The following is a 19,493-nucleotide window of genomic DNA, read 5'->3' on the forward strand; positions in this document are numbered from 1 at the left end:
CTGTGTAAGATTAATCCAGTCTCTATCATCATATCCCAGCTCCCTCAAATCCATTTTAATATTATCCTCCCATCTACGTCTCGGCCTCCCCAAAGGTCTTTTTCCCCTCCGGTCTCCCAACTAACATTCTATATGCATTTCTCGATTCGTCCATACGTGCTACATGCCCTGCCCATCTCAAACGTCTGGATTTAATACTCCTAATTATGTCAGGTGAAGAATACAATGCGTGCAGTTCTGCGTTGTGTAACTTTCTCCATTCTCCTGTAACTTCATCCTGCTCAGCCCCAAATATTTTCCTAAGCACCTTATTCTCAAACACCCTTAACCTATGTTCCTCTTTCCAACCTAACATCTTTAAATGAACACTTGACAAGACTTCTGGAAGGTAAGTCAACACAATGCTGGAACTTCGCCTTCAACAAGACTGGATATCACTCTCCTTGGAGAAGTAACATGATCCAGACGGGTATCAAACCTACGACTGTGTGTCTTAGCTGATTCAATTATATACAATGCTGTAGTTGGACCGAAACATAGTTCTGGTTAAAATTTTAGTTGGACTTCATCATTTACAAATCGCAGCATTATTTGAGATATGCCCGCTCATAACGAAACAACATCTCCAATAATACTGTTTATATCGAGTTTAATATGACATTGGGCTGGTCATGCTGGTGCTTTTCTTCTCAGTTTTATATTGTTACCGGTACTCGAAAAACATTGTCACTTTCAATCTGCTTACTGGTTCGTTATGCTAACAACCTATATAATACCAAAAGTAAAAAGTTCAAGAAGTATGTTAATCAAGAAGTGGATTGGTGGAAAGGAAGATTTCACGATAGACAAAGGATAGTTTTCTGTTAATACTGCGAAGAAGAAGTAGCCTAAGTTATAGGCCTATTATAATGTTTCTGTTTTTATATTTCTAACAATTTTTTAAGTATGAAATGCCGAAACTACTGATTCAAGCATGCTTGTATCATGTAAAGGCAGCATATTTTAGAGCCCTTAAATTAACGAAGTGTCCTCTAGGATACCACATTTTAATTTTTGCTATAATTTTAAGAAAAGAAATTGATTGGAAATTATACATACATCATTGGATTAGTGTTGTTTGAGAGAGAGAAAGACAGAGAAAGACAGTCTGTCAGCTTTCCCAATAACGGGACTGCCTCATTGGACAAAGCATAACAAACACACAGAGTGAAAATAAAAACAGACCACAAAAGAGAAATGTGGAGAACGAACAAAAAAGGGAAATTAAGTACAGTCCGTCGCGATTTAAGAAATACCATTGTGAGAAAGTGTTCTTACAATTGAAAGACTAACCTACTTATATTATGTTCTTCCGTGAATATCGATTTCTAGGTTACCAAACTCCGGAGAGAAATAATATATAACATTTCCTCAAAAGGGAGAGAAAATAATCATACATTGGTGCATGTGCTCAACAATAGCTACAGCGATCGTCAATGATAAGAATTTCAGATAAAATATGCGACGATTTTCTCACAGTCGTGGAAAAAATTATATATAGACCACAGGATCGAAACACAAATTTTTCGTCGGCACATTTGTAGCCCTCTGGACAAATCCCTCGGAATACATGCATTTCTCTCCCGTAATATATAAAATACTATTCTTGTTCTGTGATTAATACAGATTTCTGTCTGTGGATTCCCCCTCCCCCCCACCCCTCGACATTTAAAATAAAATAAAGTTTTAATAATTATTTCTACTTTTTCACACAATATTAAGTCATAAGCTGGAAAAATAGGGAGGCAAAGGCTAATTGGAATTTCCCGGTTTCTGATCGGGTCAAGAACCCTGACAGAACTGATATTTTAACCCTTGCAATGAATTTCGGTGAAGGCCAGCCTCCATTTAAAGTATACCGGTACTTCCAAACTTCTATTTCGAGCACTGCATACACATGCAAAACGTCATATAACCAGAGCAATGTGAAACTGAACAGTGTACAAAAGATTAAACAAAATGTTGTGATGATAAAGCAAACATAAAACAACGCACAAAATTAAGCAAAATAATATGATGATAAAATTAATATGATACTGATATGAAGAAAACTAATAGACATGTAATGTTATAATGTATTTGCGAGATACTTTGAAATTTATTTTCACAGTATCACAATAGTAATTCTACATCCCAGTAATTTGCTGTATTTCGTACAGAAATGATTTTCAGTGCAGAACAGATACACTAAATTTTGTCCACACAAATTCAACTTCCTGAAAAATGCATAACCCGAAATAAAATTTGTTAAATACCACAACTGTACCTTGGAGGCTGAATGACCCTTGTGCCAGGTTCCTTGAGCAATTCAAATGCTGTAAGCAGAACTTTGTCAGTAACTCGTTTCTCCTTGCCTTGGAAACCTGTAATATAATAAAAACAAAGGTTTAGATTCTGTACAGCAGTTAGATATTAATAAAAACATTTAACTTTCACGGTATAATCAAGAAACAGAATATAATGCTTCTAGAGCAATAAACGCTTAAAAGAACATTCTTCCTTTACTGGAGATGCACAATAAATATGATGTGGATTAGTGCAGTGAATTGGCATGCTTTGCGCTCAATAAAACACTTAATAGAATGTTCTTTCTTTACTGGAGATGCACAAAATATGATGTAGGTTAGTACAGTGAGCTGGCTGCTTGGAAATTATTGAATAAAAATGCCAATTCTGATATTTAACTAATAACAATTATGTTTAGTTTTATTTATAATATAAACATTGTGTTTGGCGAGATAAGTCTGAGGATTTGCCATGGAATTACCCGACATTCGCCATTATTTCTCTATACTGGAGGAATGCAGAGTAAGTGTGTGAAGAAATAACAATATATTAAATACTGAATAAAATAATTTATGCATGCACATCTATTTCAAGACGAATTGTCCAGGTCTTCTGGCTCTCAAACGCCATTCTTTTTTGCGAATTTTGTTACAACAATAATAATAATAATAATAATAATAATAATAATAATAATAATAATAATAATAATAATAATAACAGTGGTAAGTATGTATGTATGTATGTATGTATGTATGTACACATACCGGTATACAGAATTTAATTTTTTAGGAAAAGTAGAATGGGGATGCTTTTGACTGAAGAAGGAAATCATCCCACAACCCCCTCACCCACAAATCGCACCCTAATAAAAACAGTGAAACGTGAAGTACGAACACTGATCATGAAACAACAAGAAACATTATACAAAACAACACTCACAACACTGTTTAACTGACGTACCCGAATTTTTCTGAAAAAAAAAAATAATAATAAATAAACATCGTACTTCATCCGAATTTTCCATAAAAGATAAAGTACGATGATTCCCTACCCATTTCCAAAGTGAACCCTGAATGGTAGAAGATATTTTCTTATTCATTTGCTTTTAGTGGCCATTATGCTTACCATTAGATTCCAAGTTCGACCATGAATTTTTAAGGGCAATAAAAATGACTGCCATATTTCCTTTTGAAGGAAACCAAAGCCTATAAGTTCAAGTCATAAATACGGTACACAGGAATCTTATCCCTGGATGGGAAGGGCTCCTGGTAAAATTTATCGGTAATTTCTCGTCCGTGTAAAAATAAAACTCTAAAAACCATCACCTTCATCTGCCAGTTCATCACTGGGAGTACCGAATTCCATGTTGAATCTTTCGTACACTACTTTTAACACTTTAATATAAATAATTGATTAAAATAATGGCGATCTTACTCGTGTTAATTGTGTAAGCATGCGCGGCTTGCAGCTGTTTCGGTGCTTCTTCACACCATCCTTAGAGCCTACTAGATCTCGGCGTCATCTCGAACTTCGCTGCCTGTTGTGTGGGTGCATTCAATTGTTGAAAAGTGTTGAAATGTGGTGTCAAATAGTGTGTGTGTTTTTAAATTGATCTGTGCGTTGAGAATTTGTTCAATATGAAATATACAGACACACTAAAACACACCCTGATCAAATTCTCAACACACAGATCAATTTCAGAACACACACACTATTTGACAACACTTTTCAACAATCGAACGCACCCACACAACAGGCAGTGAAGTTCGAGATGACGCCGAGATCTAGTAGGCTCTGAAGATGGTGTGAAGAAGCACCGAAACAGCTGTAAGCCGTGCATGCTTACACAATTAACACGAGTAAGATCGCTATTTAATAAATTATTCGAATTCCATGTAACAGATACTTCCATCTCAGAAAATTCTTCACAATGCCAGACCGACAGAGTCTAGAAAGCTCTTCGTGAATCGTATGTGGAGTAAAGCAATTTCTTATATCCTAACCACGACTTCTTAGATTCAGGAAAAAAAAAAAACCTTTCTAATTTCACAGCCCCTGTGTTCGAGGCTATGGTATTGTATTTATTAACATTCCATGGTATTCGTATATTGCTTCACAGCTAGAATAGGCTATGAAACAAGTCAAAAAACTTAATAGTACTATAAAGTCTTAGGGCCGTATTCATAGACATTTTTAGCACGGGTTTCCAGTGGATGATCAGCGTTTTTCGTATTCATAAACCAGTGTTAGTGATAGGATATGATTTGAATTCTGTACTAGTAACCAGTGGATAGCCGGGGCTAGCTTAGTACACTCGTAGCGCGTGCTGCGAAATGTCTATGAATACCACCCTTAATTTATAGTCACAGTCTAGCTCAACTACTGTATATACAAAAGAGGTTTACAATATAATCTACTAGTAGGTATAAAACAAAGTTTTAGTATAAATTTCATGAAGCATTGTTGAATGTCATGAATTCATCTAAAAAATAGAAGGCGTGAGAAATTAGGTACTTCTTTAATTTGGCCCTAAATAATCTTATGTTTTGAGTTTCATTTTTTAAATCCATAGGGAGGCTATTAAACTTACTTGAGAGGGTTGGAGGGGAGGAGGAGAACAGTTTAACATGCATTCAAGATCCATGCACAATCTTTCTGGAATATTTTAAAGCGCAAAGTGTTCCTCAGAATCCATTTTCTTCATTTGCACATCATGGACTTTGTTGTCATTGAACACGGAAATGATCAACGACGAATATAGAGAGATATTTACGGGGAGGTGCACATTAACAAGTAAGCATGCTTGGAGACTACTGTTTGCTTCTTTTCTTGCTGAGAACTTTGCTAAACTGGTAGTTTTGAGAGGGGGGGGGGGGGAATCTTTTAAACTGTCTGAAGAATAGCGATTATTTTTTTTTTTTTTGGCTATAATGACGATCTATTCTACCTTTAAACTTTTTTTTTTAATTCACTATGTGATGTAAGCAAGAATGAACGAAATATTTTCAATTCTTGATGTAGGCGAATTCTGTGAAGGTGAAATTAAATTTTATTTAACTCATAGATTATATAGTATTTATCACTTATATTAGTAAATCCCGATCAGATAAAATCACCTACTTTTGTTTTGTAGTAAGACAAAACAAATTAAAATTTGTTGTTTACTAATATTAGACAAAAAAAATAACAATATATAAATTTACAGGAGATTAAATCCCACAAGATCAGGATTTTAATATTTACCGTACTCTGCACTAATATGTAGAGTTAAAAAATGGAAATATCGGTAGATAATTTTAATTGTCACAATACCTGGCGCAAAAATTCACAATGATTTTATGCCATGGGAACAGAATTAATAACGAAGAATGCGCACAAATGTGCATATAGTACAGCTATTGCGCGGTAGGGTTGAAGACACTCACTAGTAATTGTAAGACTTGCAAGTCCGTCATTGACACCATTATTGCCTGCTGTTGCACCACCCATGATAGACTTGGAGCCACGAGGTTTCTGACCAGGTACTTTCACTGTCACATACTGCAACGAGATCTCTTTTCCGTGAACATCATCCATGTAGTCCTGTAGAACAAGAAAAGTAGTATTGTAGGGTTAAGTAGTAAAAACAATTTAATGTACAGTACAATAAGAGACAAATGAAACAAAGACTCACAACTATGAATGGCAGATTCTAATATAGAGATAAATTTATTGCACATTAAAATACAATCATTATAAATTATATCTTTATTACAACAATACAAAAGGGTTGAATTTACTTGCTTACAAATGGCTTTTAAGAAACCCGGAGGTACACTGCCACCGTCACATAAGCCCGCTATCCGTCCCTATCGTGAGCAAGATTAATCCAGTCTCTATCTCATATCCCACCTCCCTCAAATCCATTTTTATATTATCCTCCCATCTACGTCTCAGCCTCCACAAAGGTATTTTTCCCTCCGGTCTCCCAACTAACACTATAAACACATTTCTGGATTCGCCCATATATGGTACATGCCCTGCCCATCTCAAACGTCTGGATTTAATATTCCTAATTATGTTAGGTGAAGAATGCAATGCGTGCAGCTCTACAGTGTGTAACTTCCTCCATTCTCTTGTTCGATACGGCCCAACACTTGGTCGCACTGAGTTGCTTGTCTTGCTTCTTGATCATAATAATAATTATATCCCTGAACAGGCTTAAGACAAGATGTGTAATTCCTAAGTTATTGATTGTTGCCAGCTTGCTGGTGATGATAATACAGAAATATTATTTTCTTTGCTTACTTTGTACTATAAACTGCATAGCCTATACTCGTATTGAAACAATTATATTTTGTGAGAGGGGGGACAGAAGTTATTCCTGGCAGAGATGTTCATATGAGTTTATGAGAGACGGATAACTTTCCAACAGGTAACCTGCAAATAGCACACTATACGAAAAATAAATTACCTCACAATTGCAATTATTTCTCGCTATACACGATCTAGAACAATAATAATTACGTTTAATTAAATACCAGTAACTTTTTTTTTGTTCTACTGCTGCTACTACTGATGTATCACTTATTCTAGGGTTAAAACGCCTATAATGTTCCCAACGTCTAATCACTTCAATGAGTCTACCAGTTGCAATTCTCGTCGTGTTTGTAAACATATAAATTATGCATGTTCAGGAATCTTATCCTTATCTATTATGCTAACACGAGAACAGATTGGGAACTTGATGTTGACCTTATTTCTTTATTTTCTTGTATAAATTTGTACCCTGGAAACTTCAAGAACTTCGTAGTTTTCATTTTTCAAGGTCAAATATTTTGCTTCCATGTAAACGAAATGGTAACGCGGTTGTGAGCGTGCAAGCAACAATGGTCTATCAGACATCGTTATCGAAATTGTTTCTTCGTTACATTTGCAATACTAAAATTGTCTATATACTCCATATAAAACTGACTGGTTATTCACTTCTTGAGAAAAATCTAAGGACTGTAAAACAGCTATATATGAAGCAAGTGCTGCATTTTCCTGCAAATATGCTATTGTGAACACAATAGGACCTATATAAAGTAACAAAATTTGAGTAAAAGTGACAAATTTTGTCTTTTTTATATAAAAAAAATCACTTCATCTATGTAAATATCATTAAGAAAACAGCATCATTTTATGATGCCGAACAGCTGATCTATTATTATTTTTAAGTGGTCATGCACGCTCTCGGGAAATTTAACTGTAGAAACTTCTTTTCTCATTTCTGCATAACAAAATTTCACATTTTCCAATCTTCAAAGTGCAATAACTCTGGCATTATTAAAGATATTCACTTGATATTTGCATGATACGTGTAACGTAGCTTAATGAACAATTCCAAGCAAGGAACTTTATATTTCCATGTTTGTATGAAATAAATAATTTCATGTGTGTGTGTGTGTGTGTGTGTGTGTGTGTGTGTGTGTGCGCGCGCGCGTGTATATATATATATATATATATATATATATATATATATTAATTTTTCAATTAAGTATTTACAAAATTTCCTCACTTAGATTGTTACGAGGTTCATGAGCTCTCATTTCAGTCCTAAAATATGCATTTGTGTCTAAGGATGATGACTTTAACTCGTTTTATATCAATACTTTTATTTTTTTATGTTTATGATCCCTGGGTTGTCCAAAATTTCAAACTAACATTTCGATCTAAATTTATAAGACATCTCATCATTTTTAACCATTTAAGTCATTTGCATGTACAAAAAAAAAGTGTTTTCATAGGCCATACTCTTTGACACTACAGTGCATCTGGAACATAGCAGAAACGTAGGCTACTGCTGTATACAGACAACAGTATAAAACAGGTATAAGGTAGGTGTCCGTGATATGGCCATGCTAAGGTTTGAGAATTTTTCTAGCCGCCATTTTGAAAAAAAAATGTAAACCACTTTTTTCTTACTCGTTCTCAGTCTAATAGACTTTCTTAAAACAATTTCCTTTCCTCATAAAAATAGCTTTAATTGTCCAAAAAGTCCCAAATTCCAAAAGTCTACCTAGTGGCCATAGTCAAAACAAGTTTTTCCATAAAAAAAAGTGCGTTGTTTTTCTTAAAATACAAAATTTTTGCGTAATCCCAGCTGTAAGGCATGTAAATTTGTCAGGTGAAAAAAATAATAAATGTGAAATGAACTTGATATGGCCATGGTGCATTTGATATGGCCATATCAGGAGCAGGTAAGCTTTCACGAAAATCGTTTGATTATGAACAACTCGTAAAAGATACGCCATCAACGACAACACCAATCAACAGAACATTAAAAACTGAATGGAGTACTATGGTTTTCATGAACAAGTACTTGAAAAACATGCATAAAACAAAGGAGACTTACCAGAGTAAAATAAGAAGAGGCCACATGAAAACAGCAAAACAGGCAACTGACGCCCTATTGCTCTACCTGACTGTATGGAAAACGATCAAGTGACATACCAGGATGCCCTTTCACTGGATGCTGCTGCAATTTAGCGAATTTTTTGGTTAACTAACTCACAATAAGGGGGATGGTCATATCAGGAACATGGCCATAACAGGAGCACCCACCTTATAAAGGTTATATTTCTTCTTATATAACCGTTTAATTTTTTTAATACTGATTAAAGGTATCGCTTTATTGAAATAAATATCATATTTTAACACTTATGTTCTTATGCGTAACATTAAAACAGTTTTGATGTCCATGACCAGCATGATCGGCCTACAGTAGCTAAGTACCTGTAGCTAAAATGATTTGAACAATATTACCAATGAAAAATGAACTGTGACCGGTACATAAAATTATGACATGTTATAGATTTAAAGAGTTCTGTTGTATGCCCTTCCATATGTGCACTCTTAACAGAAGTTTATTGAATTATATTAAGTGAAAAAATATGCTTTGTTTCTATCTTTCTGTCTCTCCCATTCCCTCGCATGTCTTTCTTAAATCGTGGATTAGACCATTTCTGCTTTCAGGTCGGCAACTGTTTTATGTATATTTAGAGAAGATTCGTTTCTAACTTTGTTTTTTTAATAATTCTCGTGTCATGTGAGTAGCACTAATTTGTTCATTTCATTAAAAATGTTGTGTAGGCACAGACTCCATATTTTGTTTACCAACAGGCGTGAGAAATCTTTAAATAACAGATGTTGTTCTAATGTACGTCACAGAGATACTGCGTAAATATGATATATCAACAGTGAAAAATGCTTGAATCAGCAGCTTATTAAACTCAAAATATAGTCATTGCAATTTCTAACTTCACTAGTGCGAAGAATCTGTTAGGAATTAATAATAATTCACCATTTGTCATAAAACAAGATACCAATAGTATGAGTGGAAAAAGCCAGAAATTCATATATGTCAATGCAGACTTCTAGTCGTCCATATTCCTGGGAAGTGCAAATAGAAATCGTCCGTTTGTAGTTTGCTTAACTATCAGATACGTATGTAACATTCGTGAATAAATGCACGTACTTCAACACATGTGTGTTCACAAAAAAACAATTCGTTTATCGACCTATAGGACAATGTATATTCTGAAGCTAAAGTACACTTGCTCTTACAATATTGTAATTTCAATCTACGTGTTATTTTCGTAGGTACACGAGATCCCGAAGTATGGCACTGTAAGATACCTGGCAACAAAATGTGTATCTATATATTGATCTTTTTTCCCCCACAGTTCAATTAAAAAAATGTTTTCTGGCGAATAGCTAGGACATATATGCACGGGGAAGATTCTTCTTCTTCATTGGTAGAGCGAACTGTAAAGGTCTAAGGCCTAATATTTAATCCACTGTACGACCCATGAACAGGATCACACCAACAGTCCAGAGGCATGTGTGAATCTGTATGAGTTTGTTTACACGTTAACAAGTTGTACTTTTTTGTTATTTGTATGTAATTTTCGGTAACTACTATCGAACGCAAACTTCCAATATTCTTTTCACAGTTACATATTTCACCACAGGAAATTTTAAAAGCACAAAATTCAACTTAAACTTTATATTATTTATTATCTTATTTTTTAAATTTATTTTGTTCCTTCATTTCTGCGCAAAATACACGTCCACGAACACTAACTGACACAAATTTGATGTGACGTTTATAACAATTGTTTCAGTTATAAGGTTAGGTACGAGATGAACATTTATTAGCAAATATTAATTATGAAAGAGCCTTGTGTAACTTACGTGCAAACTAGGATGGTATGTGAGCCGGCCATCATCGCAGAGAGTGACGTATTTCTTCTTCCAATCCTTATTCAAAGCCTTGCTGCTCCTCTTGTAAAGGTAACCTTGTTTTATAGGAATCGCCCGTCCACTGCCCAATTCTCCATTCTTTAACTTATCATCTCCTTTCTTGGACGGTGTGAATAGATTTGATCTTCTACGGCTTTTCCTGATTTTCAGAAAGAAGAACATGACATTGCAGCAGAGAACAGATAATTTTATTGCGATATATCCAATTATGTACAGTAAGTATAAACCCAGAAACAAAATTCAGGTGGCCTAAATTTTATTTCTGGCTTTGTACAAGTACAAGAATTCATTAGTTGTTAAAGGATATAATGCAATTTTTAAAACATAAGTGTTATTGTTACTTTGTACGGTATAAGATTTTATATTACACTGCTTCTAAAATAAGAATTTTCAACTGTTACAAACTTTTGTTGCCATCTACATCACATATCAAAGTAACAAATTATTTTTGTACACTAGTATTATAAACAGTCTTTATCCATAACTGATATCTAAACTGGTCTTTCTTTCATCGTCCTCAGCAATCTAAATGAATTAATTTTTTTTTTTTTTTAATTCAAAGTATTGCAAAGGAAAGACGTACTATTTCAAATTAAATTTAGCTACCAGTAATTGATAAAATAATCACGAGAGTAAACAGATTTTATACACTCATGGAAATTATTACCCTCGGTTTTGTCTCGGGCGTTAAACTTTCCATCCACGCATAAAAATCTAAGTTTACACTCTTATACTATAGGGTAAATTAATATTATCATTAGTCCAAATCGTTCACAATACGCCACATTATTGTATCATTGCCGTAAAATATTACCATGACAACTAAAATGCAACGAGTTCTTATTATAACGGCATTACTTGTGCCAAAAAAAAAATAATAATATTGTGAAATGATTTGCCATGCAATAATATTTAATATATCTCTGCTGTCATAACTGTCAGAGATCATGATATCGAACTACCCAGCATTACAAATTTGTTATATTACTTCTTTATTAATTGTTATATAGTAGAGATGTACAAAAAATAGCGTATGAAACACATTTATAATGTTAATCAGTCATTACATCGTCAAAATTAGGAAACGAACGAAGCGAGTTTCACTAACATTCACTCATGCAATAAAGTATTAAATTCAACTTTGACACTACCTAGAAATATACTGAAAACTGTATCCTTTTACATTTTTTATTTTGTACTCTGTGTGCAATTTAGTAAGATAGTATATAAGGATATTTGATTGGTTCAAAGCTACAGTGACGTACATCACTTTTTTTTTTTAAGATTTCAATTTCAACTTATAATGTCAAAGAAAAGTGTGACCTGTCTTGTATTTAAAATATAAAACATCATATTTGCACAAATAGTCGCTTAAATTATATTCAACTTACTTTTCAATTGCATAGAACGCAAAAGTTGAAATATTTCATTTCTTGCAATTGCTGATTTACTTGTTACTGTTCCTTTTAATTCCTCATTTAATTTTAACAATGTAGTGAAATATTTTTATATTTATATCATCAGTATATATATTTACTATTTTTATGTTGATTTTATCATACAGGGACAGTGACAAAAAATTGATCGCAATTGAAGCAGCTAAGACTTCTTTCAAACACCTAGTTTACACAGCAGCAATAATAATAATAATAATAATAATAATAATAATAATAATAATAATAATAATAATAATACATTGCTTTCATTTGAAACATTCCAATTTTATAAACACATGCAAATTTGTGAAGTATTTACAATAACGTTTAAAGAAGTACCTATGAAAAACACCTAAAAATGCACACAGGAGAGAGACCACTCAGTCACTGTAGGAGGTTTTTTTTAGAAATGTTAATAAAACATTAGATTAAACAAGCGTTGAGTGACTTCTTTTCCTATTGCGGATATAATATGCATATTTAGCCTCTTACATGTCGTACCAACATAACTTATGAGACATTACGAACGCTTGGCGCTAGTTTACAATGTTCCAGCAGGAGAGAAATTCGGTCATTTTCATATCTCAGGGAAGCGTGTAGGGGTAAGAAAATGGAGTGTTATGACAGGTTAGGTTAGTTTAGATTTTTATTATGTCTTACGTACTTATCTGTGACAGGTTGGATTACGGTAGTTTAGGGTTTTGTTATGCCTTGTATAGGCAAATCTGTGAAAGGTTAGGTTAGGTTAGGTCAGTTTAGGATCTTAGTGACAGGTTAGGCTAGGTTAGTTTAGGCTTTTATTATGCTTTGCATGTACGAAACTGTGACAGATTAGGTTAGGATAGTTTAGGCTTTTGTTATGCCTTGTATAGGCGAATCTGTGACAAGTTAAGTTAGGTTAGTTTAGGATTTTAGTGACAGGTTAGGTTAGGTTAGGTTAGGTTAGTTTAGGCTTTTATTATCTTCAAGATGAAGGTGGAAACGATTGAGTGTGACGCTCTTGAACAAGTAGTGGTTTTTTGTTTTCTATGTTGGCAGTTCAAGTCAGTCGGTGTCTATTCCATATTCGGCGGAAGTCACTCAACCCTCGTTTCACTAAGCATTACATATGAGGAAAGATTATTAAATTAGCATAATCATAATGCGGAAATATAAAATAATTTTTCAACAGTCACGTACTGTTACTGCTCGCAGAACGCAGCACTGCTTGAGTCGGATTTGAAGTCGGGTGTCGGAGATAATTCGGACTGGTTCAGACAGTGCATACCCGATCAGATAAGAACCCGACTGGGCCGTCACCTTACCCGATTAAATCCGGCCGATGCAGACTTCTATTGGGAAAACCTCGGAAAAGTCCAACCAGGTAATCAGTCAAAGCTAGAATCGAACCCACTTCCGACTGCAGACTCAAACCAGTAAGTCAACGCGCTATCACCTGAGCTATACTTGTGGCTCCACAATGTTGTTATCCATCACAAATTCCACTTGGAATCGCTGTATATTCTTTTCCACGTCAGTGATACGGAAAGAAACTCTCCTAAAGCTCAGCTAAAGATGAGCCAAACGCAAATAAAACGTGCAAAATGACAAATGTACGGACATGAGACAAGTAATCAGAATGCACTCTGCAGACACACTTACCTAGACGTTGTTGGCGTAGAACTTGGCGTGGGAAGGTCCTTATCTTTCGAGCCTGGAGCCTGAGGTGGCGGTAAGTTATCAAAGCTCTGAGGAGGGGCGAACTTGGTCACGACATTGTTGTTGTCAGGTGCAACTCCTGTGGATGGAGTTGTTCCAGAAACATGTGTGTTGCTTCCCCACTTGTCAGCAGAGTCTAACTTATTGGTATCTTGCTGATGCCGATGCAAATGATGGTTAGAAGAAGACAGTGTGTGAACCTGACGTCCGCCACCAAGGTTGGATGCCTCCTAGAATGTATTGAAACAGATTCATTAATCACACCACTAATCTGACTTTGAAGAGCCTTGGCTAATTCTTTAACTCGGCTTTCCTCTTAAGCTGGTAAGTAGGCACACTGTAGGATTTTGTGAATAGGGAAGGAGAGACGTCGGACCAGTACCTGAGATAACTAACAAATTAGTATTAACAAATTAATGACAAACATCCATGCCGTAGACGGAATTCAAACTCACGACCATAACTTCTATGCAACCTTAGCTGTTGTGTACACATCTGGCTCCATTAATAATACGCTCTCACTTAATATAGTCCGGGTCAGCTTACATCATACCCTAAGGGTGAAACCTAGCCATTTTTTCCCTATTACTACATATGCTAGTGGATTGTGGTGATTTTCAAGTTTGTAGGTTGAATTTTCTTTTGCCAACTTCGTTTCGAATTTCGATACTGACAAATACTACAAATGGTAGTGACTTTGTAACTGGAATGTTGGCAGCTTAGACAAATATCAACAATATTTGTCGGTACTGGAGTTCCACGAAATTAAAATTGTACTAGATTTCTGAGCCGGTTACTGGAAGCTAGTGAAATTTGAACATACTAATAATTAATTAATACCAGTATTAATATTAATACATAACAGTTATTTTATGTGTTGCGTTGTGGTTATAATTCAAGACTATAGTCAGGTAAGTTTTCGGAGTTAGTACTAGTAATTTCATGTGGTCAAACAAAATACATTTTTACGTTTGGTCTCGTGAGTCAATTGTTTAGTCAAACCAATGAATTTCGTATTTCCAGACATGTTGATCCTTTTCCCGTATAATTTGCCTACGAAAATATGTTACAAATTATTGAATTATTTAGAATAACCTTCCAACATAAAGTACGGTAAGTAAGTCATTTAGTACGTAGGATCGTGTAATATCCGGTAATAGTTGGCAACACTGACAATACGGCAATATTTGCTGTTTAGGAACTGTTCTTGTGTGACCCTCACTATATTCCAAGTCAATAACATATCTTATTTTTTTTGTTTAGAACTGCGTCCTTCCCCCTGTGTGGATGAGATGGCACAAACGGAGTTCCGGATGTTCCAAAAATGCAAAGTTTGAAACACTTACTGCACGGAAGCTATAAGAACTATGTTAATGATTTATTTACAGGTGGATAGAGGACAGATGTCACTTCTTAACAATATGTAAACCGGTTACACCAAATGCGCGAGGGCCGAGGCGGGCGCGGCACCGTTTTGGGTTATGTCATTGTAACGATGACAATGCATAGGCCTTCTAAAATGAAGTGTGATGGTGGAATGGAGGGAAACGGGAGAATCCCGAGAAAGCACCTCAAGAACATTAGTTTTGTCCACCAGCAAATAAATTTAAACCTCTAGCTGCTTCTGTTTCAGTCAAAAGTAATAAATTCCCAAGCATGGCTACTAGTACAGTAATAAAATTGTTGTTGGATTGTATGTGGTATGTGTGAAGACACGAAAAAATTTTTCGAACTAAAATTGGTGTTTCTCGTCTGCATGAAACAAAGAGGATGTGTTGCATTTAGAAAAATATAAAATTTAACATTTGTATAGACACTTACTTAGCAATTATACTGTATTTTTCCTATCTCAATTCCGGATATCATTATTGTATCTTGTAAATTTTCATAATAAAAATAAACTACTAGTTAGTACTGTTATGTTTAGATAGCTTGGCCGGTCATAAGATTCTGCGCAGTGAACCAGGCAAATCCATTTAATACTGATACGGGAAAAAAGGGATGTATGGGTTAGTCGCTGTGCAGCTCCTGTGGAGTTCACTTTTCTTCCATAATGGAACCAATAAGACACTGAAATATATTTTATTACGAGTAGAAGAGTGAAAAGAGAAGACTGCATTTTGTTAAGTACGAGTGTTAGAATAGCAGTGAGTGGAAAAATTGTAATAGCCCATGGAGTACAAGCCCGTGACGAATGTTTTTCAACATAGCTATAACTTTACGTCAGCATGCATGCAGTTCTCCTCCTTCCACCTCCTGCCCCACTGAATATGCTGAGAAACTGACTCATCCCACATCACCTCTTCTCAAATGTTCGGGCATAACACTGCCAAGCTGTCTAAACACAACAGTAATATAACAGCTTTAAAGGTGCAAGACTAAGGTATTTTTTTCTTAACTATACTTTAAAATGCTAATAGACCTATGTGCTCGTCGATGGTGCTTACAGATATCTCTCTCTCTCTCTCTCTCTCTCTCTCTCTCTCTCTCCCCCCCCCCCCTCTCTTAAAAGTTCTTCATACTTTTGCGAGTTAAGTGTTGCAACTGTCTCTTGTTTATGCAAATCTAGATTTGCATAATATATACGTCACTGTGTACGTTTACAGAAAACCACAATTCCAAGTCGCACAGAGTTTGTGTGAACTCGATGTGGGTCTCTGGCGTTTCGTCAGCCCACGCGAGTTGTGTGGATATAAAGGGAAAAGTTGAGACGGTGTCGGGTCGAGTTCCCGGATAGCTCAGTTGGGAGAGCGCTGGTACGTTCAACCAGAGGTCCCGGGATCGATAACCGGCCCCGGAACAATTTTTCCCTTGAAATTATTGTCTCTTGTTTATATTTCGAAAATCTGGCAACCATACAAATCATTTACCGGACATATTAGCGTTTGGAATTGGGAAAGAGGGCCGTTCGGCCGTAAATATCTATAGGTATCATTCAGTTTATGCAGTGAAAGCGTTTTAGTCTGATGTAGGCCTACAGTAGAACCCCGATTATCCGTGACCCTATTAACCGATTGGTGGATTATCCGTCTGTCTTTCTGTCGCTTTTTTGCTACAGAAATATATGAAGTAGCCTACTGTAGATTGTATTAGCATATTATTTTTTTTTTCTAGAGAGTGTTGAGAGTCTACTGATAGAATTATCGTGCTGTATAACTTATATGTAAAATATCTTCTACAGGTGTCAAAAGAAATGTTGTTTTGCTAAGTATCGGAAAAAAAAGTGTAAATAACTGAGTGATTTGGGGAAAGAGAAACTGTGGCTCATCTCGCAACAGGATATGAGTTTGAGTGTATAAAGTATGTAAATCTACAACACGAGACCTCTACTATTCATATCTTTCAACAGGCAGCCATTACAAGGAGTTTCCTTGCCCCTTAAAAACCTGTAGTTGACAATGAGATTTAAATTAGTGAACTTGTGATCCACTACCTAGCGTGTGAAATACTGCACAAAGGCCATAGAGGACCTTACCAAAGTGTAAGTATTATTCACTAAACTTACGAAAAAATTTTATGGTAACTTACGGATTATCCAATTTTTTCGATTAACAGTTCAACCCATCCCCTTCATTACCACGGATAATAGAGGTTCTATTATATACCGGTTTTAAAAATGTTGCCACAACTTCACAACTCAATCTGTCGCACTTCCGCTTTGTTCCGATAAAGCGTTGCACTCGCGTATTCATGTTCGACCAATAGAGAGTCAAAGCGAATATTTATAAGCGGCAAATATCTTGCAGTCTATCATAGTTACAAACCTTATGACTAAGCGTCTGTGTATGACTGGGTGAGGCATTGCCCACCATAACGTTGCTGGCAGGTGATCCACCCGAAGTGTGCGGAGAAGAACTACTGGTAGTTGTTGCAGTGCCTCCGACGAGAAAACCATTGTTGGTGGGCGAGGGCGCAGGCTGATGGTGCCTCGGTGCTCCACCCACCACTGCAGAGAAATGGTTGTTAGGTGTTGACGGCCGCGAATTTGTTGGCGTCAGGCACGACGTAGAGGATGAAAGCCTCTGCTGTACTATCTTCTGACATGCTGCGAAAAGACGAGCAATTTTACATTAACGTCAGGCTGTAATAGAAGATCAAGAATTAAATTTAAAGTAGACACTTTCACATTGAAGGAATTAATATTAAGTGCAAAATAATTTATGACCATCTGAGATGTCAACCAAACATATCCGGATCATTTGTTTCATAAATTGTACCTATTTATTTAGATATAAACTTATTGAGTCGGCCTGGATAGCGTAGTCGGTATAGCGCTGGCCTTCTGTGCTCGAGGTTGCGGGTTCGATCCCGGCCCAGGTTGATGGCATTTAAGTGTGCTTAAATGCGACATGCTCATGTCAGTAAATCTACCTGAAGTTGGTGATAATTAATTACTCTCTATGTGTTACATACATTATTACTATTATTATTATTATTACTATTATTATTATTATTATTATTATTATTACTATTATTTTATGAAGGTGATGCCAGCAAAATGAGTCCAGGGTCCAGCGCCAAAAGTTATCCAGCATTTGCTCTTAATAGGTTGAGGGAAAACTCTGGAAGAAACCTCAACCAGGTAACTTGTCCCAACCGGGATTTGGACCCGGACCCGCTCGTTTCACGGTCAGGTATGCTAACCGTTACTTCACAGCGATGAACATTATTATTATTATTATTATTATTATTATTATTATTATTATTATTATTATTATTATTATTATTATTATTATTACAAATGGCTTTTAGAAAACCCGGAGGTTCATTGCCGCCCTCACATAAGCCCGCCATCTCTGAGCAATATTAATCCAGTCCCTACATCATATCCTACCTCTCTCAAATCCATTTTAGCATTATCCTCCCACCTACGTCTCGGCCTCCCCAAAAGTCTTTTTGCCTCAGACCTTCCAACTAACACTTTATATGCATTTCTACATTCGCCCATACGTACTACTTACCCTGCCCATTTCAAACGTATGAATTTAATGTTCTTAATTATGTTGGGTGAATTATTATTATTATTATTATTATATTATTATTATTATTATTATTATTATTATTATTATTATTATTTTACAGAATGTATCTCAGTTCTATACTGGCACACATTAAAGTAGTTCGGTGTTTACAGTGAACAAGTTACCGGTACTACAAAAAATCTGATCATATTAATTAAAGATTAGAAGATTTCTTTTTTCCATGTAATAAGACTAAAATATTACTGATTTTTGCTCTGATGCAATTCTGAAAGGAGTTTTTTTTTTTTTTTTGTGAGCAACTTCTTCATAACATCTTCTGTAACAAAGATTTTATTAATTTTACCATGAACATTTTTTTCTCGTTTCAAGATCTTTGTAACTTTTCATTTTCTCACCTTCTGTTCTCGACAGGTTGTTATTGGGCGAATTGCCTAGTATACAATATGTATTTTCTTGACGTAAAAAACATTGTTTTATTGTAGTCTATCGTATTGTCAGTGAGTGTCTCTTTATAAAAATAAATAAAATATGTACTATATCTGTTTTATAAAATAGAGGTGGATAAAATTTTATAATATAGAAGAAGCTATTGAAGCACTTATATTCTTTCACCAAATGTTGATAAACTATTTTGGCAATCTGGTTAGGTCTGGTAGTTCGTATAAACAAAGTTTTGGCTTGTGGATACGTGTGGAATTGTTTACATCCCATTACCACAGAGTAGATATTAACATTTTTAGTTGTGTGCAGAATTCTCCTCTAATAG

The 19,493-nt window shown here is 35.3% G+C and overlaps 1 protein-coding gene across 4 annotated transcripts in view; it reads right to left on the minus strand.

Moving 5' to 3' along the window:
- Positions 1-19,493, minus strand: part of CenG1A (Centaurin gamma 1A) — a 357,224-nt gene that overhangs the window by 22,186 nt on the left and 315,545 nt on the right. For all 4 annotated transcript variants that reach the window (XM_069818727.1, XM_069818726.1, XM_069818729.1 and 1 more), the window contains 5 exons: positions 17,510-17,790; positions 13,689-13,975; positions 10,543-10,750; positions 5,751-5,907; positions 2,306-2,402 (listed from right to left, as the gene is read on the minus strand). In XM_069818727.1, coding sequence (XP_069674828.1) covers positions 2,306-2,402; positions 5,751-5,907; positions 10,543-10,750; positions 13,689-13,975; positions 17,510-17,790 — 1,030 coding nt within the window. The remainder of the gene's footprint in view (positions 1-2,305; positions 2,403-5,750; positions 5,908-10,542; positions 10,751-13,688; positions 13,976-17,509; positions 17,791-19,493) is intronic.

Source organism: Periplaneta americana, chromosome 2 (genome assembly GCF_040183065.1).
Source record: "Periplaneta americana isolate PAMFEO1 chromosome 2, P.americana_PAMFEO1_priV1, whole genome shotgun sequence".
NCBI classification, from domain to species: domain Eukaryota; kingdom Metazoa; phylum Arthropoda; class Insecta; order Blattodea; family Blattidae; genus Periplaneta; species Periplaneta americana.